The 23,312-nt window shown below is 60.3% G+C and overlaps 1 protein-coding gene and 1 long non-coding RNA gene across 4 annotated transcripts in view; one reads left to right on the plus strand and one right to left on the minus strand.

Annotated features, from left to right (window-relative positions):
* Positions 1-1,664: 1,664 nt before the first annotated feature.
* Sox10 (SRY (sex determining region Y)-box 10) lies at positions 1,665-11,466 on the minus strand. Its single transcript, XM_005379237.2, has 4 exons — positions 11,243-11,466; positions 10,274-10,782; positions 5,747-6,015; positions 1,665-3,471 (listed from the first exon to the last, which is right to left on the minus strand). Exons 2-4 carry the CDS (start codon positions 10,705-10,707, stop codon positions 2,768-2,770), a joined length of 1,407 nt encoding a protein of 468 aa, XP_005379294.1. The 5' UTR covers positions 10,708-10,782; positions 11,243-11,466; the 3' UTR covers positions 1,665-2,767.
* A 1,380-nt stretch (positions 11,467-12,846) lies between these two features.
* LOC102014036 overlaps positions 12,847-23,312 on the plus strand; it is a 45,778-nt gene continuing 35,312 nt past the window's right edge. For all 3 annotated transcript variants that reach the window (XR_260104.1, XR_001232987.1, XR_001232986.1), the window contains exon 1: positions 12,847-13,096. This is a non-coding gene — a long non-coding RNA (uncharacterized LOC102014036). The remainder of the gene's footprint in view (positions 13,097-23,312) is intronic.

Raw genomic sequence — 23,312 nt, forward strand, 5'->3', positions numbered from 1 at the left:
CATGGTTCCTAAGAGGATTCAGTAGTGCATCCATCTCTTTTCTCCCCAGCGGCTTCTGCTTTTCTAAGTCTAGGGAATGCCACAGATCAGTGACTCCTGATTTTGGTCCAGGCAGTCTCCCGACAGCTGTGATGGGTGGAGAAGTGGGGAGTTGATGGTGAGGTAACGAGGTACTGTCCAAACTCATTAGACAGCCTGTGCCTAAGTACAGAGAAGAGAACTGCTGGGGAGAGGTACTTAATGGTATACCCAGGGCCCTGTCCCTTTTAGTTATGACCTTTATTAGTGACTTAATGAGGACTAAAAAATTCCATAAAATTCTGGAGGACAGCGAGGTTCCAAGATTTAATATAGGTAGGTAAATGGGTCAAATTCAACAAGACAGTGTGTTAGTGATCAGAATAAAATCCTGCCTTCATGAGAAAAGAAAACATCATAAGCAGCTTACATACAGTTTGGGTGGTCAGATTCACAGCAGACATTGTTTGAAAGAGCTGGGCTTTCAGTCACCAAGCTTCCTGGAGCCAGCAGCTTTGGGGAGGTGGCCCGAGGAGGTTGTTGGACGCAGCTTCCAGATGGAGGGGTCCTGCCACCCTGGGGGGACTGAGTTAGTTCCCAGTGTCCCCCCTGCCCTGGCCCTGACCAGGAGGTAGGGTGCTGGAGGCCACAGATGGGAGAGGGAGATGCTCAGTCTACAGCAGTAGAAGATTTAAGTTTCGCAGCGGAAGCGGAAGTAGAGTCTCTGAACCCAGCGCAGGTGGAGGGCGGGAGGATGTTCCACAGTGTAAGCTTTGGTGTCAGGCTAGGTTTAGACTCCAGAGCTAGTGATTCTGAGATCCAACCTCCCAGAGCTTCAGTTGGGAAGTGGGAAATAAGGATGGAACATGCCCCTCAGAACCCTGAATGACAAACATGGAACACGGGGCTCCTTGACCCGGGATTGTGTAATGCATGATAGCCCTTTTGGTCGCCATCGCTTCCAGCCATCCGAGCTGCCCATCAGTACAGCGGGGGTGAGGAGGGCGTCTGTCCCTGGGTTAGGTGCTCGTGATGTGGCCATTATGAGGACAGAGCTCTTCAGGAGTGAGGGGCAACGCTGCACATCCTCTGCTTTAGACCCAGACAGGCTGTGGTGGGAATGCTCAGCTAGGCCCTGGTATGGGCCAGGGCCTGTACACCTGCGTGTGCGCACACACGGGAGGTGGCAGTACATTCCATCTGCACATCACACATGTTTTGATTTTTTTGAGACAGTCTGGCTATGTAGCCCAGGCTGGCCTCGAATTCGTGATGATCCTCCTGCTTCAGCCTCCCGAGGGCTGGGCTTATAGGCAGGTGCCCACCACACATATTTTAGGGACAGGCCTGACAGCTAATGGTAGTCGCCCCCCTCCCCCTCCCTAACACCTGTCCCTCGAATTCTTGGCAGATTCCACCTTACCGTGTGAGTGATGGGCAGCGAGGCCCAGCTGGCCTGAGAAGAGGGCTAGGGAAGCTTTACTCCTGTGCAAGGCACCCCTGCCCTGTCCCCATGTCCTTCCCGGAGAGAGAGACCCTTGGGCTATCTCTCCTTTGTACCCTCCTCCTAACTACTTGCAGAAACCCTCTGAGGAAGCACAGGGCTGAGACAAGAGACCGAGAGACAGGCCAGGCCAGGCCCACCACACAGGTAACCGGAACCTTTAATTTTATTACTTGGAGGCTTAATGCAGAGTTAATAGGGGCTGGAGCAGCGAGGACAGGGAGGGGAAAGGGGGCTACTGAGATAAATAAGGGGGGACAGTAATGCGTTACATGTGGACGGTGGGGCCACAGGAGAACAGGAGAGTGGGGGCAGATAAGAGCTACATACTTTATTCGGATATCACTGGGACGCAAGGGGCGGAAGGCAAGGGTGGAATGTACACGGCAGGATCTTAGTGTCTTGAGCTGCTGCCCGCAGCCTGGGCGCTGGGCCCCACATCTCCTCCTGGAGCCAAGGACTTGGGCCTGCATAGTTTGCAGCTTGAGCTCTGGAGCAGGGAGGTGGCCCTGGCAGAGTCGAGTGAGGAGAGGGACACTGGCCCGGAGCCCCAGGAGAAAGGCTCTGCAAACTGTCTCTGAATCCTTTCCTGGAGCCCCCCTGCCTCCTCAGCTGGGCTGCCTTAAGGTGTAGGAGTGAGGACGGGGCGCCGGAGGCTCACCTCAGACAGACAATGAGGTTATTGGCGCAGAACTGGGGCTGGGGGCCTGTGTGCCCGTGTCTTCCTGCATTCAGGAGGGGAGGGGCCTAGAAGGGCTGAGAGCTCCCCCGAGCCCCTCCCAGGGGGTGCTCAGAGCTGTCTCCAGCACCTGAGCGACACAGGCAGCTCCAGGCTCTGATGCAAGTCCCTGGGTGCCACAGCTCTTAGGCACTGGGGCCCACCAGACCCGTGCTCCCCATGGGGGGGCGGGCAACAGAAGTGGCAAGACCTCCGATGCCCACCCAAGCCCGGATGTTGCTTCCCTCCCCGAGGATCAAGCGGGTCCTTCCTAGGCCTTGGGATAGAGGGTCATCTCTGGGGGAGGGGCAGCCATCACCCTCCTTCTCCTCCGCCCAGCTGTCAGCCAGGGCTGGGCCTCTGGAACTTGGATCGGGCAGTGGGTCATCAGGGCAGGGAGCTGGCAGAACGCTGCCCCTCTGCTGTCAGCCTCTGGAGCCTCCTCCCCTGCCGCCGTCAGGCTGAGATGGACAGCGAGGAACAGGACACAAGGCTGGGGGATGGGGCTGGCGGTGACAGGACTCCCTTTAGGGCCGGGACAGCGTCGTATATACCGGCTGCTCCCAGTGTGTGGGGCTGTGGGACTGGGGCCCTGAGGGGCTGGGGTCAGAGATGGCCGTGTAGAGGGGCCGCTGAGAGGGCCCCATGTAGGAAAAGGCCGAGTAGAGGCCAGAGGCCTGGCTCGAGTGGCCGTAATAGGGTCCCGAGGGCTGATGGTCAGAGTAGTCAAACTGGGGGCGGGAGATGGAGGGGAAGGCGGAGCCATAGTGCGGCAGACTGAGGGAGGTGTAGGCGATCTGTGAGGTGGACGGCTGGTCGGTGTAGTGCGGGGGCCCCTGGGGGCCTGCGGTCTCTGTCTTCACCTGGGCTTTGGCATCCACGCCAGGAGGCGAGACTGTGGGCAGAGCCACACCCGGCGGCTTGGAGATCCAGGCAGAGTGTCCACTGGCCACAGCCAGGGCGCTGCCCAGCCCATAGCTGGCTGCCGAGTAGCTACCCACGTGGCCCGGGTGCCCGTTGGGCGGCAGGTATTGGTCCAGCTCGGCCACATCAAAGGTCTCCATGTTGGACATGACCTCGTGGCTGATCTCACCGATGTCCATGTTGCTGAAGTCGATGTGAGGCTTCCCGCCCTCCCCCAGGGAGCGCCCATCCCGCTTGGAGTCTGCCTTGCCCGCCTGCAGCTCTGTCTTTGGGGTGGTTGGAGGGGTGGGTGGGCCATGGCTCTGGCCTGGGTGAGGGAGACAGAGAAGAGCAAGGGGAGACAGTCAGGAGGTGAGCACCGGGAAGTGAGGTCTGCTGACCTTCTGGTTTACATGTGTGGTGAACAAGTTGGTGGGGTTCTTTTCTTTTCTATCCTCTATCTTTTATGGTTGGTATTTGTTTACCCACTGGTCTCTAGTTGATGAAACTCTCTCAGATCTTGGAATGGGTCCTGCCTCCTGCCTCCTGTGGGCTCCGTCACCCCATCCTTCCTGCTCCTGCTGCCCCGTAGCTGCTGACCCCGGGGAGTGTGGCCCAGGGCCTGTCCTTGTCTGCTCTCAGGGAACCCTCAGTCTCTGCTCTCCCTGCTGAGCCTGCTTTACCCTCTGTGCTCTGGACCGTCTGTCTCCCTGTGCCTGCTCCCTGCCCAGGTCCCCCAGACCATGCCATGTGCCCTCCCACCCCACTGTCTGCCCCATCCTGCCCACTGCCCACCCTGCTGACCATGCCCAGCTCCATCATACTGGTTTTGCTGGCCCTTGAGCTGTTCAGGAGGACACTGAGATCCCTGTGCCTTTGTTTCCTTTCTCATCTACACATTCATTCAGCAGATTCACCCAAGGGGCAGTGCTGCATGCCAGGCACTAGCCCAGGTGCTGTGGATACAAACAAATACATCGCAGTTCCGTCCTCAAAAACTCATAGCCTGGAGAGATGAGAGACCCACCCGTGCCTACAGCGGGACATGCAAAGACTCAGGAGACTGGAGGAGGCGGCTTCCTCCTGCCCTAGCACTGTGGGAAAGTCTCCCTGAGGAAGGGTCTGGAGGGGGCTTGAAGGAGGAGAAAAAGTCCACACGCACGGTTTCACTCCGGGTGGTGGTGTTTCTGCACATGGTCTAGGTTGCGCATGTGTGCGCGCATGTGTGCACACGTGCATCCCTGCAAGACCTTTGAAGGTAGGGAGGACAGCTGTGTGGCGGGATGGCGTCAGTGGGCATCCCATGAGAGACTGGTCCAAAGTCCTACAGACCAGGAGCCCTGTAGGGCAGGCTATGCCTCCTCCATCAGACCAGAAGCAGTGCTGAGTCCTGCACTGAATGTTTTTTTTTAAACTTTGAGACAGGGTCTCACTAATTTGCTAAGTTGCCCAGGCTAGGCTTGAACTTTCAATCTTCCTGCCTCAGACACAGGCATACACCCCCACCCCCAGCTTGTCTCAAGCAATGTCCTTATCAGTAAGACAGAGGAGACACCAAGCAGCACAGACACTGCCTCCTGGAAGCCCTCCTTGACTGCAGCTGGTAGTCAGCTGTTTTCGGCAGTCTGACCAGGTGGACAGGTGGGTGGCTCCTGCCTAGAGGACACCACTTCCAGCTAAGGCTTCCCCTGTACTTGTTTCTTCCTATATATAGTTCATTTGCTTCCATCCCTGCTCCTCCTGGGGATTGTGGGCTCTTCTTGGAGGTAACCCTGGGGATCCCACCATGTCTGACAAAGTAGGACCCACTGTATCTTCTGGGCAGTGCCCCAAGTTCTTCCGGTGTACCAGACCTGAGCACAGCATTTTCTGTGCGTCAGGGACTTAAGCAAGGCAGTGTAGGCCAAGCAGAGACCCAAGAACCCAACTGCCTGGCCTCTGACCTCAGCTGCATGGTTCTTCCGTTTCCTCCTCTCTAAGGTGACAGTGACCTGCACACAGCTGAGGCTGGAGCCCAGCAGGTGGGCACCCACCACACTGCTCAGGGCTGACTGGAGGACTGAAGGACTCTGCGTATGAGGCCATGGGCACTGTGCCTGGCACACAGTAGGTGCTCAACCAATGTTAGCTCTGATTATTGTTAACGAGCATTACGTAAGACATCCTGTGTCTGCCCATGGATGACATACACTCAGCATCACATGCGCGGCCCCATCAGGGCGGGAGGCGGGCAGTGCACTGGTTTCCTGTCCTCCGTTTGCTCTCCTATTTCTCAAGATCACCCTGCACCCCCTTCCTCAGATGGCTGCAGCCACTTCCCAGCCGACAGCCTCCACGGCTTCCTGACCTGGCTGTCTTCACTCAGCACCTCTGCAGCAGCCCTGGCCCGTGCCGTCCTGCCCGGCCACCTCCCCCGCACCAGAGTCCCCACCGAGCTCCCCCTGTGTCCCTGCATCCCAGCTGGGGCAATGGCAGAGCCCGGCAAGGCCTTCCCAGAGCCCAGGGCTCCTGGGGGCATCAGGATCCCCTCTCCTCGCCACTGCCCAGCCGCTCCCACCCCAGCTCTGTCTTCCACACCCTGGCGGCTCCCAGCCAGCACTCACCCGAGGGGTGCTCGGGGTTCCCGTCGGACATGGGGGAGCCCTCTTCTGGGTGCCGGTGGTCCAGGTGGGCGCTCTTGTAGTGCGCCTGGATGGCAGCAGCCCCTCCTTGCTCGGCCTCCCCACCCGGGCACTCGGCCTCCCCCTGGGCCGCCTTCCCGTTCTTCCGCCGCCGGGGCTGGTACTTGTAGTCCGGGTGGTCCTTCTTGTGCTGCATTCGCAGCCGCTCGGCCTCCTCAATGAAGGGTCGCTTGTCACTCTCATTCAGCAGCCTGGGGTGGGTGGCAGGGAGGACATCAGAGCTGGCGTGAGTGCCAGGGCACCCCACTGGCCTCCCTCCGAGTGTCAGCCCTGCAAGCCAGGAGGCCCCGGAGGACCCTAGATGGACAGAGGGCCAGTGGGGACTGTGCCCTGTGCTTATGGACTGGAAGATATGCACCCCAGAGGGCTGGGATCTCTGCCCGCAAATCTCTCAGGGGCTGGAGGGTGAGAGGAGCCAGGCCCCCATCATGGGTTTAGAAGTAGACACAGAAGTTACAAGGGGCAGATATGAGTTCAAGGAAAGGAAAAACGTTCTCCTTACCAAAGCTGTCTGCAAGTGGAACTAGCTGCCTCGTTAGGGGGTGAGCTCCCTGGGGCTGGAGGTGTGCAAGCAGAGAAGCAGCTGCTGGGGAATGAGACCGGTCTCTGCTACTTACTAGCTGTGTGTGTGACCGTGAGCAAGTTACTTCTCTGAGCCTGAGTTTCTTCACCTATAAAATGAGGATGATAATGTCTACTTCACTGGGGTGTGGGGCCCCCTGAGAAATAGGTGCTATTCTAGTGCTGTTGGGCTGGGGGTACTGGACAGGAAGACCTAGGAGTGGCCCCCGAATCCAGGATACCGTTTTTGTGAGCTCCAGTGTGGTGGGACTGAGTGGGGCTGGGTGTGTGTCCCTTTCATCATGGGGGGCACTCTCTCCTGTGCTCTGTCCAGGGACTGACAAAGGGCAGAGGGCGCTTGAGCCTCCCCCCAGCCCTGGGACAGTCCCTGAGCTCAGCCCACTGAGGGAGGGTGGTGGCCCTGCTCCCGGGACCCCAGCCTCAGGCCAGGGTTGGAGAAGGCCTCCCAGGGGGAAGAGGGTCTCTTGCAGAGGTCTTGAGGGAAGGGATATGAATTCCTGGGCTCCCCGACAGAGCCCAGCAGTGCCCTGTGGCAGTGGCCTGGTCCTGGGGGGAGCATTCTCCAGCTGCCCCACCCCTGTGCCCAGCGGCCCTCTCCCCCAGGCGGCAGAGGCTGCCCGGCTTGGACAGGACCAGGAGGGGGTGGTCATACCAGGCGCCTCCTCGCTGGCCCAGCATTCCTCTGCAGCTTAGCCTCCCTGCCTGCCCTCCGCCTCCACCCAGCTTTCTCCGAAGGGCCGTCTAGCTGAGCAAGATGCCAGCAGGGACCGTGTCCACCTTCAGTGCCTGCGATGGAGACCCAAAGTGGGGCGAGGAGTCAGGGGCCCAGATACAGGTGCCTGTCCTGGCGAAAACTGCAGGGCACAGCATAGCCCCCCATGCCAGTGTCGCTGGCGACCCTGAGCCGGGTTCCTGACCTTGACCCTTCCCAGGGCCCCCTGCCCAGCTGGCAACCAGCAATCAGCAAGAAAGTGGTGGTGGTGGTGGTATGTGTGTGTGTGAGCGTGTGCGTGCATGTGTGCACATATGAGCATGTATGTATAGTGGCAGGAGGGCAGATTCCAACACTCGGTCCCACCGTCGCCTCTCCAACTATCACAGTTATCAGCAGTGCTGTGACCCTAACGGGAACCTAACCCAGGGCTGGGAGCCACCCCACCTACAACCCCAACCTCAGCCCTACCCACCAGCTGCAGCTGCAACCCTACCTCCACCCCAACCCCAGCCTTGTACGCTCGTCTCTCCTCACCCCATCCCACCCACCCCATAGTGAACCCTGACTCCCGCCAGCACCCCCTGGCATTGCCACCCCTCACACACACACCGTGCCACCCCAGTGCAGTTCTCATTTGCCCTCTTCCTTCCAGGTCCAGGTCAGAATGAGGAGGCGCTGGTTCTCCACCCAACCTGGAAACCCCAGCGGGGGCTCCCAGTGGGACACTGGCTCCTGCCACATGTGTCCTCCTGTCAGGCCAGTGGCATGCGATGACTACCTGGGGACAGGGCCTGTGGGCCTGACGGGGGGCTGGCTGAGCACCGCCACACGGGGAAGGCTCCAGTCTGCAACCTCTTTCCAGTTTCCTGGCGCTGGTGCTGATTTCCAGGCGGCTGGCCGACCCCCACCACCCGTGGGATCGGCATCCAGCGCTCCTCCCAGGTGGCACCGGAGGTCAGGGTGCCTGGTGGTGCTCACACAGCCACTTAGCTCTGCACTGCGGTGCTCTGGCCCAGCCTGCACGCAGCACTCCCCAGGCTGCTGGCCTGGCTGTGTACTTTTAGAACCCACTTTTCCCGCTTTCCTGATGGCCCAGGGTCAGAGCTTGGGAGGGGGCATTCAGGAGAAGCCCCTAGAGTGACTGGCCGGCCAGCCCACATCCCAGAATCTCTTAGGATCCATAGCTGGGCCCAGGTAGCCATCACCTATCGGCACAGCCTTGGGCCCTTGCCACTGTCCTGCCGCCTGCACCCTCCGGCTGGGTCCTCAGCCAGCAGGGCTGGCTCTGCTGACTGCCCTGTCGAGGAGCAGCCCTTTGGGTACCCCTAAGTGCTGGCCAGGAGCAAGTCCTCCTAAACTGGGCCCAGATCCATGGTTCCACGCTGGGGGAACTGGGACAGGCACAACAGAGGGGCCCATCCTAAACCCTCAGCAGTGTAGGGGGTGGGAGCGGGGTCCACTCTTGTTTCCCCTCTGTGATCACGGTCCCCAGGGGCTGCTCTGTGTGCTTGCTCAGTCGCTCTGCTGCTTGTCTGGTTCTTTTAGCTTTTCTTTGTCCCACAGCCTCCAAGGCACTGGTGACGGGGGGGGGGGGGCGCTCTCCTCATCCCTCCCCCATCTGGAGGGACCCTGGCCAAAGCAGCTGGCCACCACCTCTGCTCCTGGGCAGAGCTGGCCTCTCTCGGCCCACACAGCTCTGGGAGCCAGGGCTCAGGTGAGAGGACTGGGGAGGGGCCCTGGGCCTTTACAAGCACATATCAAGAGCAGGCTGGGGCTGGGTGCACATCTCTTGGTCTCTTGGGGACCCTCCTGGTCCTTCCAGCCTTTGGCTTCTGGACCCCAGCTCCACCATACTGGGCAGCGAAGGAGGGGCAGGAGGGGGCAGGTTCCTGGGATAGACCCCAGACTTCCTCAAACCTAGCCATGCCTTCTTCTGCCGCTTCTTCTCTGCCCCAACCCTCACCATCTCCTGGCCACTCTTACAGTGAGGAGTGACCCACGACTGTCACCGGAAACAAGGAGGGAAGACCTCTGACTCTGAGGTGGGAGACCTGGCTCTGGGCCTGGCTCTGCCAACTGCTATGTGACCTTTGCAGTGCCTCTCTGGGCCAGTCTAGAGGAGGTCAGGTGACCTCTCAGGCTGGCATCGGCTGAACCCCGGTTCTCTTAGGCAGCTGCCCTGGAACTTTTGGGGTGGGGGTAGGAGTGCCCCATCCACACTTCCCCAGGGGGTGAGCCTGAGCCCCAGTCAGCCTTGAGACTTCCTCCCGGGGGGCTGCTTCCCCAGAAGCTTGGGCTACTGGGCAGCCTGGGACTCTAGACCCTGTAGGAAAGGGACCGAGGCTTCCTCCTGGAGAGCAGCTCCACACCAGCCCAGGGCAGGGGGGAGAGGTTGCTCAACACTGGGTGGGGCCTGAGAGGGAAGATGGCGCCCAACTGGGAGAGGGAAGGCGTGGAGAGCAGCTTGGAGGTTCTGGGACAGGGCGGCAGGAGAGGCCTCTTCCTGTGCGTCCCTTCTACTGGGAATGAAGAAGCCCTCAGCCCAGGAGGGTGGGGTGGGGGAGGCCTAGAAGACAGCTGGGGCAGAGGAGGCCCTGCGGGGCAGGGCGGGCAGTTCCTCCTGTCACTCCCAAGGCCCCTCTGAGTTCCTTGTCTTCCTGGAAGCTCCCCTCAGTTCTCCATCTGTCTGCCTCAGTTTCCCAGCATCTCCAGCCAGGCCTTGGGTTCTTTTCGGAGCGTCTCCGCCATATGCCCCTGGCTCTGGCACTGGTGGCGCGGGCACCCTTGAGTGGGTGCGGATATAGCACAGTCAGTAGGCCCCTGGCGCGAAGCCTGCCCATCCCTCCTGTAGCGCAGTGGCCCCACGACCCGCCACCAACAGCAGAATTCCAGCCGCGAGGGGGCGCCTTCCCGCCCGGCCCCCCAGGTGGGGAGGCTGGGCCCAGGCCGCTGCAGGGCTGAGTTCCGGGGTGCGCAGCCAGGAAACCCCAAGAGGCTACTTATGGCAGATGGGCGGGCGCGTCCCCCAAGCCTGGTCTCCCCAGGGGTCGAGTGGCCCAACGATCCCCGCCCCGGGGTCAGGAGGCTGGGCCGCCTCAGGCCAGCCCGAACCCCGAAGTGGGGCCGGAGCTGGGACCGCGCGGGGTGCTCACCTCCAGAGCTTGCCCAGCGTCTTGCTGAGCTCGGCGTTGTGCAGGTGCGGGTACTGGTCCGCCAGCTTCCTGCGCGCCGCCTGCGCCCACACCATGAAGGCGTTCATGGGCCGCTTCACGTGCGGCTTGCTCTTGCTGGCGCCGTTGACGCGCACGGGCATGGGCACCAGCGTCCAGTCGTAGCCGCTGAGCACCTGGCTGACGGCCTCGCGGATGCACACCGGGAACTTGTCGTCGTCCGCCTCGCCGTCCTGCTGCTCCTTTTTGACCTTGCCCAGCTCGCCGGGCCCCGGGCTAGCTCGCAGGCCAGAGCCGCCACCGCCGCCGCCGCCGTCGGGCCCCAGCGGGGGAGCGCTCCCCGGGGACAGGCAGCGGGGCTCCTCGGAGCCCACGGGGCTTAGCTCCACCTCCGACAGGTCCTGCTCCTCGGCCATGTCGCCCCCGGCCGCCGCCTCGGCCGCCTCCCCCGGGCCCGCCGCCGGGGTCCTCGCAAAGAGCCCAACGCCCACCTGGACGGGAGGGAAGGAGGGCGCGATGGGCGGTGGTGCGCGCGGCCCGAGGGCGCCGGGTCGCGACACCGCGCAGTCCCGAAGTGTCGGCCTCCCTGCTCCCGCTGCACCGCTCTGCCTGGGCCCTCGCACATGCCAGACCCCTGGTGGGCGCGTCCCTCCTCCTCCGCGTCCTCCCACCCCAGTCCCAACCGTCTCTGGGTGTAGGTGGGATTTTTTTTTTTTTTTTTTTTAATAAACCTCCTTTTGGGTGGAGGTTTGTTGATGGAAAGGAAGAAAAACGGACCCTTTATTCTGCTCTAATCCTGGCCCCTGGAATTTCCCACCTTTTCTCTCACCTCTCATTCCTCCCTTCCACCCACCCCATGGATCCAGGGGAGCGGGGTGGGGGGCGCGTTCCTGGCCCGGGGTGTCAGCCTCTCCCACCCCAAGCGAGGGGCCCAGGCCTGGCCGCACTCACCTCCTCCGACCTCTCCTCCAGTCTGGGGCTCGTCCTTAGGAAGTGGAAAACCGTGTCCCAAGGTGTGCGGTCCAGCTCGGGGCTGGGGGGTGACGCTGCTGGGCTGGGAGGGAGGGGCTGGGGGGCCCTGAGCCTCAGGCCACGGCCTCGTTGGGACGGAGCCTGAATCCTCGCCACCAACCACCCTGGCCGGACAGCCTGAGACTGACTGAGCGACTGAGCTGCTGCGGAGGGCTGGGGAAGGAAGGAGGGGGAGGGGGAGGGGGAGAGAGGGAGGGAAGGGCAGAAGGTGGAGCCTCCAGCGATCGCCTTCATCCCCAACACCCAGGGCTCCTCCACCCCGCCCAGGCCCCCCCAGCCTCCCTACTGCTGCCCAGGCCCATATCCTCGGCCCGGCCTGGGTCTGGGCCGCAGGCATAGGAGTGGGGTGATTAGGCCAGGCAAGGAAGGGACCTAAGCGGCAAGGGTGGGACCTGTTGCGTAGAGGAAAATCAGGGACCCCCCCAACCTCTGCTTCAGGTGGTGAGAGGGGCAGCTGGCAAAGGGCTGGACAGAGAAGGCAGGTGAAGGTCTCATGACCCGTGGGGGTGGCAGAACTGTGTTGCTTCCTTTAAGAAACTGTCCAGTGCCTGCTGCGTGTCAGGCACTGCTATGGCCCGGTTGTCCCCACAGCCCCGGCCTTAGCCACCCCAAGCTATGCAGCAGGAGTTGGAGCTCATGTTCCCATCTGCGGAGCCAGAGGCAGCTGGACACCCCTGCCCAGCGTGGCTACCCCAGCTCCAGCCCTGGTCCCTTCTCTCCAGACACCCAGAGCCAGGAAGCTCGCACAGGAAGCCGAGGTGGGACAGGTTGGGGTCCTGTAGGGCTCAGAGGCCTTCCTGGTGATGCTTCTTGGGGTACCTCCATCATCACTAGGCTCACCTCTTGGAAGCAGGGGGACAGTCCTGGGTGTCACAAAGTCCCCTAGAGGGGCTGGCAGCAGCGCTGGGTCAGGCTTCCCTCCCCGGCCCTCCCCTCCGCCGCTTCCCTTCCCTGCCCATCACCCCGCAGCTCCTTCTTTTCTCCCCTTTCCTAGGTTTCACCGCCAAAGGTCACAGCCCCTCTCTCTTCCCAGGGAAGGCAAAGACAGGGTGCATGTGGAGGGACGGCCGGAGGAGCCTGGGCAGTGCTGGTGACCACGTGTGGGTCCCAGTTCCTCTGCAGCTGGGCGCGGCCCCGGGCCCAGCCCAGGGGGGGTTGGCGTGGAGTTGGGGCTGGACGGGGGTCCCACAGGCAAGGCCTCCTGCTCGGGAAGGCCCGGGGCCGGAGGGGGCGGGTATCGGGACACAATGAGGTAGTCACACCAGGCGAAGGCATGTTGGGGGGTGGCGGACATCAGAACACACGCACACATGCTCGCGCACACACAACCAGCCAGACAATCGGGCCAGTGTGTCTGGGGCCGCGGAGCCCAGTGAATTAGGAGTTTGATAAGGGTTTTCTCTTTCTCTTGCTTGCTGGCCTTGGACAATCTCCCCCCAGTTTTCCTCGACGCCACCCCCGGCGCTGCCAACCCTCCTCCCTCCCGCCTCCCTTCTCTTCCCTGTGCCCAGACTCTTGTTCGGGGCCTTGAAACAGTGAGCTGTCTTTGTTCGAAATACAGGTGAACGGCAATCATGTGATTAACACACACACACATAAAAAGCTTTTTAACAGCGCCCGCCCGGCCTCAGAACCGCCCGGAGAGGAGCCGCCCTGGATGGACAGAGGGACGGAGGGACGAGCATCCAGCCAGTCGCGTCCCAGCCGCCCAAGAGCGGTCTCCAACGCCCGCTGCTGCCCGCCCGCTGCCTGTCTGCCCGCATCTCTCTCCCGGTGGGTCCCCGCTCATCCTTCCACCCCGTGGTCCCTCCTCTCCTGGGAAGGACCTCCCCGCTCCCTGCTGGGCCTGGGACTGGGCCTGAGACCCCTGGGGCAGGGAGGGGTGCTGCGGAGGGGGAGGGGTGCTGTGGAAGGAGAGGGGCCCAGCGAGAACGCAGGGTGGGGGGTCTCACAGCGCTCCCCTCCCCACCTCCCTGCCCCCCCCCCTCTGGCCCAGCTGCCAGGAAGGGGAGGGAGTAGCAGTGGGGAGCCACACCAGAGGGCTGCTCCCTCTCTCTCTCTCTCCTCCTCATCCCTGCACACACCCCATTCCCCTGAGCACCTGGGCTCTGCGGAGGGTGCTGGGTGAGGCCGGTGCCCTGCAGGGGCGCTTGGGAAGGGCTGTGTACAGGTCTGGGACTCTTGCTGTGAACAGGTTCTATCTACCAGGCTGGCAGGTGGGATCCTCCCCATCCCACCCCATCCCAGGGGACCCAGTTTTCTCCAGCAAGGGAGGGTGACCCCCCTCCCCCCATATACCTTCGCAGTTCCTGGAGTTTGGAGCTGCGGGCAGGGTCCTGGCTGCAGACCCCGGGCCTTGCCTGGCAGGGTGGCCAGTGCTACCTTCTGCCCCTCCCCTACTGCAGGCAGAAGGTGTCCCTTTACCCCCTCATTCCTGACGCTTTCCCAGGGTGCCCCTGACCTGACGGGGCTTGTCCTGTCCATGGTGAGCTGTGGTGCTGGTGAGCTCTGTGGCCGCCACTCTCTCCTGCAGAGAGCTGAGGCCTCAGTTCATGGCGGAGTGGAGCTTTCTTCCCGGGTTGGAGGCCTTGCAGGGACCGTAGTGTTTTCTGGTCCCTAGTTTTCTCAGAGGGGTCCCTCGCCCAGGTCACCAAGGACTCACCCTGCAGCCCCCAGCCCTCCCAAGGCCTCCACCTGAGTCCAGGTCCCTCACTTGTCCCTCAGGGTGATGCTCACCCCCTCCTGTCCAGGTCCCCAGGACAAGCTGAGATGAAGGTTAAGAAGCTGGCTGTCTAGGGGTGCTGGGACCATGCAGGCGTTGGGGGTGGTTTTGGTCAAGGTGTGCCTGTGCCCCAGCCTCGGTGTCCCTGCAGCGTCATGAGGGTCTCTTCTGGGCCTCCACATGGGGTGAGGTGAAGATCAGATGAGGGGACACAGGGAAGGCCTTTACCACCTCTTAGCACCTGCGGGTGCTGCCCTCTGGCTGCCCCCTCGTTGGTGGCTTCCAGCTGTGCCCCAGCCCTCCCAGGCCTAGAGAGTCTTTCGTGGGGCTGACTCTCACTGGGGTGGGGTGCCGTGGTCTCCTTCCCACTGCCCAGGACGATTTTTGCAGAGGTCTTGCCTTCTTCTTTTTTGTTTTGAGACAGGGTGATCTCAAATTTACGATCTTTCTGCCTCAGTTTCCCAGGTAGCTGGGATTATAGGGAAGCGCCACCGGGCCCAGCACTTTGGGTGTTTTTTTTTGTTGTTTTTTTTTTTAGCACTTGTAGAATTTAAGAAAAATATTGAAGTCAGGATCCCATCCCAGACTGCTTAATCTGAATTTCTGGGGATGAGGGGCAGATACGTTTTTTTAAATACAGTTCCCTGGTAGAACTGCCAGGAGGAGGCTACCAGGAGGGCGCTTCCTCTCCTAGAGAGCCCTGAGGCTGAGAAAGGGCCCCTGCCAGAGCCAGAATCTCCAGGGAGGTGGCTGGGTGGGCTCTACACCCTGGTGCTGGAGGCTGCAGGGGACATAGGGGAGGCCCAGAGGCTTGGGGGTGTGGCAGAGAAGGAGGTTGAGGGCTGAGAGGCAGGTTTGGAAGTCAAGGGCAGAGCTACGGCAGAAACAGAAGCCATACCCTGGAGCCCCAGCTCACTGGGTAGGGGGTGTAGCGGGCATGTGGCCACCCCTGAACACCTTTAGCACATGCGCACCTCTGGATACGGCTGCGTCCGCCCCGATCTGGGTGCAGCAGAAAGTGACTAAGCCTGGGAAACCCCTGCTAACATCCAAGTGGCCTTGGGTAAATTATGCTGTGGCCCTCAGAACTTGGTTTTGCCTGTGTAAAATGTATTTTTCTTCTTCTTTTTTTTTTTTTTTTTTTCTGTGTTTTGGAGATAGGGTCTCGCGATGCAGTTCAGGCTGGCCTTGAGCTCACTTTGTAGCCCAGGCTGGCCTCCAACTTGCAACGATCCTCCTGCCTCAGCCTCCCAAGTGCTGGGAATACAGCCATGCACCACCACGCCTGGCTGTGTAAAATGTTGATAATGAAATTATATTCCCAAGTGGGCAAGAGAAATAAGCATACACACGCAAAGAGCCTCATTTAGCACCTGCTCAGTAGATGTAAATTAGAGCATGTGGCCCACATCTGTAGTCCTGGCTCTTAGGAGGCTGAGGCAAGAGGATTGCCTTGAGTTCAAGGGAGCCTGGATACATAGTCAGACATTTTCTCAAAAAGAAAAAAGGAGGTCGGGGATATAGCTCAGTGGCATAAGTGCCTGCCTGGCAAATGCAAGGTCCTGAGTTCGATTCCCAGCACCAAAAAGAAAAGAAAAAAGGAGGTGTTGGGCCTGTGTTGGAGGTGTGGAGGTTGTGCACCGCAGTTCTCTTTTGTGGGCATTTACTGAGCTGCCTGTCACTTCGAGGTCTCCTTCTGCAGTTCCTAATCTGCCTGTCAACCCTGTTGTCAGGCCAGGGAACTATGAGCTGACCTCCTCCCTCAGGATAGGCCTCCTGAGGGGATTGCACCCCTCAGCAGTGGGGAGGCTGCTTCCACGGCCTCTCTGGGGCCTGGCCGGGCTCAGGGTGCCTGTTATTTGACTCTGTCCTCTTAACACCCTCATGATAGGTCTGTGTTATTCTCACAAGGAAACTGAGGCACAGAGGCTCTGTGATGGGCCCGGGCTCCTTCGGGTAATGATGGCGAGGCATGGACTGGGCCCGGGGTTTCCCGCTGAGTCCAGCCCCTGAGCACTCTGTCCCCTGCCGTGGACACCAGGTGCAGCCACGTGGGTCTCTGGCCTCCTCCTCTCCGGCCAGGCCTTGCCCTTGCTGGGCCCTCCCCTTGGGGTGCTGTCCTGTCCTCTGTGCCTGCTCGGGGCCTGATCACTGCTGGCAGCCTGGCTCAGCGAGGGCTCCTGGGCGCTGTGGCTGGAATTCTTTCCTGAGCAGGAACACAAGGAGGTCTGTCCTCTCTGCCTTACCTCCTACCCACACCGCCTGCCCCAGCCCCTTGAGGGCAGGCCTTGCCACTTCCTCGGTCTTAGCCTCTCCAGGGTCATCTCCCTGAGTTCTGTTTCTGTCCAGAGAGGAAAAAACGGGAGGCCGGGGCAGGCTGGAGTGCTTCCTGGAGGTGGAGGGCCTGAGTCCTGGGCCGGTCCCATCCAGGGCTCTTGCCCCTCCCTGTTCTGGTCCCAGCTGGAGGCCGTTCCGAGGCCGTTCCTGGGACCTGAGTCTTCCGTCTCTCCCACCCCACCCTCTCCGGGAACAAGGAAGCTGGGGCCGGTGCCCAGTGCCGCCTCGGGCAGCCTGGCCTCTGCCCTCTTCTTGGAAGCCCTCACCGAAGGGGACTGCCTGTTCCTGTCTTCATCCAAAGCTCGCTGCCGGAAAGCCCTTCCTGGTCTTGGCCCTGAATGTCCCCGTGCTGCGACAGTGCCCTCTGGGGAGGGGCGGCATGGGGCTAGGAACTGGGGCCGAGAGGTGGTGGAGACCAGGCCCTGGCTTGGTGGAGCCTGGGGTTTGATACAGAAACCCAGGACCCAGCACTGCTGAACGAGGAGTTCAGTTCAGGCTGGCCTGGAGCCCAAGGGCTGGGGCCAAGTCCCAATGGCTGCAGAGGTGCTGCATTGTCTTGGCAACCTGCCTCTGTCTCTGGGCCTGCCTCAGTTTCCCTATCTGTAAAACAAGAGGCAGTGTAGATTATATACTGAGGGCATTTCAAGATTTGATTGCGTATGACTTATATTTTAGAGCAGGAGGCCGGAGCCTGGCCCGTCTTTCTGCAGTGGTGCGGCGGTGGCTGTTGATGTTTCTGAGGACAGCCACAGGTACCTCTTAAAGGGCACTTGGTGGGCAAATATGCCCGGGAGAGCCTGACTGTCACTGGAGATTCATGGCTTGGAGGCCTGTTAAAAGTTCTAGGTTCTTCCTGGGTATGGTGGTCCATGCCTCTGATCCCAGCACTTGTCTGAGGCCAGAGGATCAAAAGCTTAAGGCCAGCCTGGACAACTTAATGAGGTCTTGTCTCAAAAAGGAGGTGGGCAGTGCTAGGGATGTAGCTCGGAGCTTGAGCATCTGTCTGGCGTGCACCAGGCTCTGGGCTGGATCCCCAGTCCTGCGTCCCTTCCCCACCACCAATTTTTCCCCCTAAGTTCTACAATTTAAAAAGTTCTGCAGTTATGACACTGCCCTGTGTTTTCAATATGAACCTCATATTTAAATTATGGAATTATTATTGCTAATGCTTTTGGCACTTCACACGGGCAGAGTGTTTGACGGAAGAGTTTCCCTGTTCCAGAGAGGACAGAGCTGCTGAGGCGGCCTCAGAGGCTCCTTGGCACCTGAGATGTGATGTCCCTTACACGTGGGTGGCCTTGCCTTGGGTTCTGCTTCCATTCGCCGGTTTGACATTTGCAGAGTGACTCCTCCGTGTCAGGACTGGGCAGGGGTGCTGCCTGAGTAGAATCCGGCCCTTGTCCTGAGGGCCCCTGTCCCCTGTGCTGTCAGAACCTCGCCTCCCCGCCTGTGGTTTCCCTCCTCACTCTCCCGTCCACTCCCTCCAGTCCTCTAGCCCTCTCTTAAGAGTCAGGAAAGCGGCGCTTCAACCTCCGGAGGCCTGGACGTCCCTTAGGCACCGTCCGCAATTCCTTAGTACCTCTGTCCCTAGGACAGAGCTTACAAGCCCCATTCCCTACACTGCCCCTGCCCTTGGCTATGGCTGCAGCCAGGGCTGCAAGGCCTGGATCCCTGCCCTGCCGCTGGCCTGTGCTGAGGCCCGGCCTGCTGCCTCCGCCTCCAGCCCTGCTCACCTTTCTCCCCACGGGACCTTGTCTCCCGGGGGGCGCACCCCGGAGCTGGGTCTTACCCTGTGTCAGCCTGGCACACAGGTCCCAGGGAAGACCGGGTGAGGTGCACCTCCCGAGCAGGCGAGGTGCAGAGTCACACAGCTTTGCACACGGATCCTGCACCCCCACTTTAGGGCTGTGTGTCCTTGGCGCGTGACTTTAGGTCTCTGGACGTGTTTCCTTCCAGGCTGGGGTGAGGATTCAATCAGATAGTGTCTGTAAACACTTCAGACAGCGCCTGGCACATAATGCGGGCCAGTAAATGGCAGCTATTGTTATTAGGGTTCCAGGGCACTGCCCACCAAGGGTGGCTGTAGCTGACTGTGGGTTTTGCAGTAGTCATTGCTTCTTGTCCTGTTAAAACACTGTCATCGGATGCCCCCCCCATCTGGTCCCCACTAACCCCGGAGGCTGGCGCAGCAAGGGCAGGCTGCTGAACCAGACCGAAAGGGAAGCAGGTGACCGAGGTCATGTGACCGTTCAGTCGTGGAGCTGGATATCACCACGTGACTGGAGGACACACCCTACCTGGCTGAAGCTCTGCCGCCTGCGTGCGGCGAGGACTTCTGGATGTGCCGGGAATTTGCCCTGTCATTGTCTGTTCCGGCCATTTTCTAGACAACATGGTAGATGCGTGGGACAGGCAGTTAAGGTGGACAGAAGAAAGAGAGTAGAGAGGGTGGCCTGGGTCCAGTGGGACCTTTGGTGTTGTCCCAGATGGGCTGGAGCTGCTTTAGGGACTGTACAGGGTGGGCTGCATGTGGCCAATGGAGGCCCTTGGTCTTTGGTGCCAAGTGGCGGGGCACCCAGGGGCAGGAGCTTGTCACGACTGCCCAGCTTGCAGGTGACAACTGGCTTTTGTTTTTCCTTTGTCCCCACTCTAGATTTCCTGTCACCTTATTCTGTTGCCCAGGACCGGGCTGGGTGTGAAGGGAGCCCAGGACGCCCATCTGGCTGCTCACCTGTGCTGCCTGCGGCCCCCTGGAAATGGACGGGGGGAGGGACGGAGGGGCTGTTGTGTTTGGGTGAGCGAGGGGCCCTCCGGACCGCGAGATTGCTGCTCTCGTGGTGCTGCTTTGCAGCGAGGAGGGGCCCGAGCGATAGGGAGCCAGTGAGAGCAGAGGTCAAGGCCGGCCCTTGCCCCACTTACGAGGTGGGATTGGGCCAGGTTATATAATCTTCCCTCGCCTCAATCTCCCCATCTGTGAAATGAGGGTGACAATACCCGCCTCCTGGGAATGTCGCAAAGATGAAAAGGAGCAAGGAGGGGCAAGAGCTCAGCACAGGGACTAGGACAAACTCCGCCTCCTCCCTGTCGTGTCAGCTGCTGGTCCGATGGGGGAGGGGAGGTTACCACACCAGGACAGTGGCTCCCTGGGCAGGGGTGGACAGTTGAGCTAGTGAGATAAGAGTAGTCCTGGGGCGCACCCCAAGGGTGTGATCACGTGCCAAGGAGCTGTGGTTCACAGCGTGACAGCCATGGGCTGCCAGGCTGAGGCCTTGCTCACGCTCACGCAGCCACCTTCAGCCTGGGTCTGCTTTATTGCATCCTGAGGATTGAGCCCACTGCCTTGGCACTGAGCTACACCCACCCTTTTTATGTTTTACTTTGATTTGGAGTCTTATCAAGTCACTGCATTGCCCAGGTTGAGCTTGTTCTGCTTCAGCCTCCCAGAGCGCTGGGGTTACAGGCATGCATTGCCACACCCAGCTTGTATCCTGATGGATTTTTTTTGTTTTTGTTTTTGTTTTTGTTTTTTCTCCAGTACCAGGAATCGAACTCACAACCTCCCGCTTGCCAGGCAGGCGCTGTGCCACTGAGCTAAATCCCCAGCCCCTGTTTTTGGTTTTTTTTTTTTTTTTTGAGACTAGGTCTCACTGTACAGTTCAGGCTGGACTTGAGTTCACTATGTAGCACAGGCTGGCCTTGAAACTCATGGGCTCCTCCTGCCTCAGCCTCCCAAATGTTGCGATTACAGGAATATACCACCGTGCTCAGCACATCCTGGCTTTTTTGTCTCATCTGCCAACTAGGTGGTGAACTAAGAAACCAGAGAGTTTGAATATCTCCTGTTGGGGCTTAGAATCCAGGGTTCAAGTCCTACAGACTTGGTTTTGGCAGGGGCAAAGGGGAGGGCTGTTCTGACCTTGGCGAGGTTCCAACTCTTGCTTTGTGACCTCGGGGAAGTCAGCTGCTCTCTCTGGGATGCATTTCTTCACCGCGCAATGAGGGAACTGGCTGCTGACATCTCCATGGGCTCCGTCAGACTTCTTACCAGGGGTCTCAGGGTTGCACAGGACAAGGCCCACATCTGGCTTAGTCTCCCGCCTCGCTGGCTGCTCGGGGTTGGGCTTGTGAGCAAATAGCAAGTGCTCAGTGCGTGCTTACGGAGCTCATTAACCATGCAGATAACTCGCTGAAAGCCCTGTCCCACCCCTGTTCCCGGCGGACCTGTCTCCTGACTTGGGCCAGGTCATTCCTGCTGTGGGGAGAGGGCAGGACCCACACGTCCCTGCCCTGCGAACCTCTCCCTGGAGCCCAGGCGAAAGCTCAGTCTTGAGAACCTCTCTTGATGCTTTGGCGTCAGTAGTTCTCTCCAGCGGCACTCTGGACTTCTCTGTGGCGCTCATTGCAGTTAGGATCGCGTGTTTATAGCCAGATTATTCACTGTCTGTCTTCCCTGCAAGGGTGACACTTGGTGGCTCCAGATGCCTGGTGAGTGAGTGAATGAATGAATGAATGACGCCTCCTGAGAAGGACAGGTGGGGAGGGGCCGAGGAGGCAGGGAGAGAGGATGAGGCCCCAGGGAGGCTGGAGGCAGAGGTGAGGCCTGTCCAGGGCCCCACGTGTGGGGGCAGGTGATCCCCAGTGCAAGGCTGTGGTGCTGAGGGTCAGGCCAGGGTTAGTGGGAAGCCAAGGCCTGGGGACCTGGAGAAAGGAGCGGGGCCATGGGAGATCTGAGCCGCTCAACCCGGTCCCCAGCAGGCAGGAAGGACAGGGCAGATCTGTCAACTTCAGACGCCACCGCCCCAGGGGACCCGGCCCTGAGCCCAGGGAGGCAGGACAAGGGGGGGGGACAGGAAGCTCCGTGTCTGCCCCTCCTCCTCCTGCCCCACCCTCCACCCCCATCTCTGGCGAGAGCTCGAAGCCCCAGGCCTTGGCACTCAGGGGACGGGGGTGGGGAGAGGGGGACAGAAATCCCGTTCTGGCTGCATGCCTTCCTGCCTCCTGTTTGATTCCTGGGCCTCAGGATGGTAACTGACCGGGCAGCCCCTGGAGAGCCGGGCCCCCTCACCCTGAGGCCAGAGGGACGGAGGGGAGCAGAGCGGGCACTGCCTGATAAACCCTTCCTGTGCGCTTGGCACCGGGCAGCCCCTGGGCGCCTGCCTTATGGCGGGAATGGTTGTGTGACTGCAGATGGGCACAGCCTCTCTCGCTAGCCACCACTGCTTTTTCGCTGCCATGTGGCCCAAGCCTGGCACTGCAGCAAGACCTTCAGGGAGCGTGTGAATACTCGTTCCAAGGCCCCGCTCAGAGCAGTAGATTTGGGTGTGGATTTGTAATTTTAGCTGTGATTATGATGTGCCCAGTTGGGCCATTACTGGGACAGACCGTACCTAAAGTCCCCTCCCCAGCCCTGAAACTCTCCCTGAAAATGGGGTGAGGACACCCCATTTCCCTGGCTTGCTGGCCTCCCTCACCCTGAGTCCTGGCTGGGGAAGGCGGGTTGCGGGGAGCGACTGACTGGCCATATCGTGGTGCGCAGCCGCGGGGGGAACAGTGTGCGGTGACCCACGGCCACGCAGAGGATCCCGGGAGGCCCTGAGCTTCCTGGCTGAAGCTGCTGCCCTCCTCGCCGCCCACCCGGCTGCCACAGAAGCCTGTTCTCCTGACGTTTCCTTCGCCTTCTTTCCTCTTCTGCCTCTGTCTTGACTCCTTTCTCTCTCTACAGTGCTTCCTCTTTCTGACCACCACCTCCGGTCTCTGGGAGGCTTCTTAATTTTGACCCCATAGCTTTTTGTTGTTTTCATTTTCAGTACTAGGGATTGAGCCCAGGGTGTTTGAATTGAACTACATCCCCAGCCCCCTATTTAAATTTATTTTGAGACAGTGTTTCACTAAATCACTAAGTTTCTCAAGTGGCACTCAAACTTGTGATTTTCCTGCCTCAGCCTCCCAGAGTGCTGGGATTACAGGCATGCACCACCACGCCTAGCTCATGGCTGGCTTTGCCATCTCTCAGGGTCTTTCTGTTTAAGGGCCTTTCTGGCCCTGGCTTCCGTTGTCTGTCTGTGCTGGATCCTCACTCAGCCCCGTCTCTGCCCTCAAGGTTCCCGTCTCTGTCTCTCTCGCTGCCACATTCATGTCACCCACCCCTTTCCATCTCTTTCCCTACGCATTTCTCTGTCCGCTGCAGATGGTGGAGGCTGCCTAGGAGTGGCAGACCTTGGAAAAATGAGAGCGAAGAGGAGAGGTGAGAAGTTATAGGTGCCAGTTTAGTGCAGAGGGCTGCGGAGCAGGTAGCCCTGGCTGAGGTGATCCTCGCGGGCTGACTGCAGGGCCCTCCTCCCAGGCTCCAGCCCACAATTCATCTTGCTGCTCCCTAGGCCCCAGGTCACCCAGCGCCTCCCTCAGGCCTGTGCCCAGCACCCCATGCCCTCTTCCCATTTCCGGTCCTTTGCTGCTGCCTCTGGGCCCCCTCCCAGCGGCCCTCCGGACCCACTTGCGGTGTCTGCTGGCCAGGGCAGAGGTAGAAGATGGGCCAGAGGCTCCCCCACTGCGCCTCGGGCTGGAGGGTTTGGGCCCCATCCTGGCAATAGGCAAAGGTCGCAGATACTGACATGAGGCTGATGTTGGAGTCCCTTCCTTCCCAAGATGACTTGCTGGGATCCCACAGCCAGGCCCACACAGCAGGGCAGAGCCGGGGTGGTCGCTGGAAGCAGGGGCACAGGGGGAAGGAGGACCCATTTGGGTTCAAAAGGTAGGGATGTGGCCCTGGGCCTGACTTCTTGAGCGATGGGGGCCAGGTTCTTCCCCTCCCTGGGCCTCAGTTTCCCTGCATGCGCAGTGCTGGGCTAGCCCACGTGGCTCCTGAAGTCCAGCCCACTCTCGTGGTCGAGCTGACCTTTGGTGGGAGTGGGCGTGGGGGGCAGGGAACGA

Source organism: Chinchilla lanigera, unplaced genomic scaffold (assembly GCF_000276665.1).
Source record: "Chinchilla lanigera isolate Chin_1 unplaced genomic scaffold, ChiLan1.0 scaffold00012, whole genome shotgun sequence".
NCBI classification, from domain to species: Eukaryota; Metazoa; Chordata; class Mammalia; order Rodentia; family Chinchillidae; genus Chinchilla; species Chinchilla lanigera.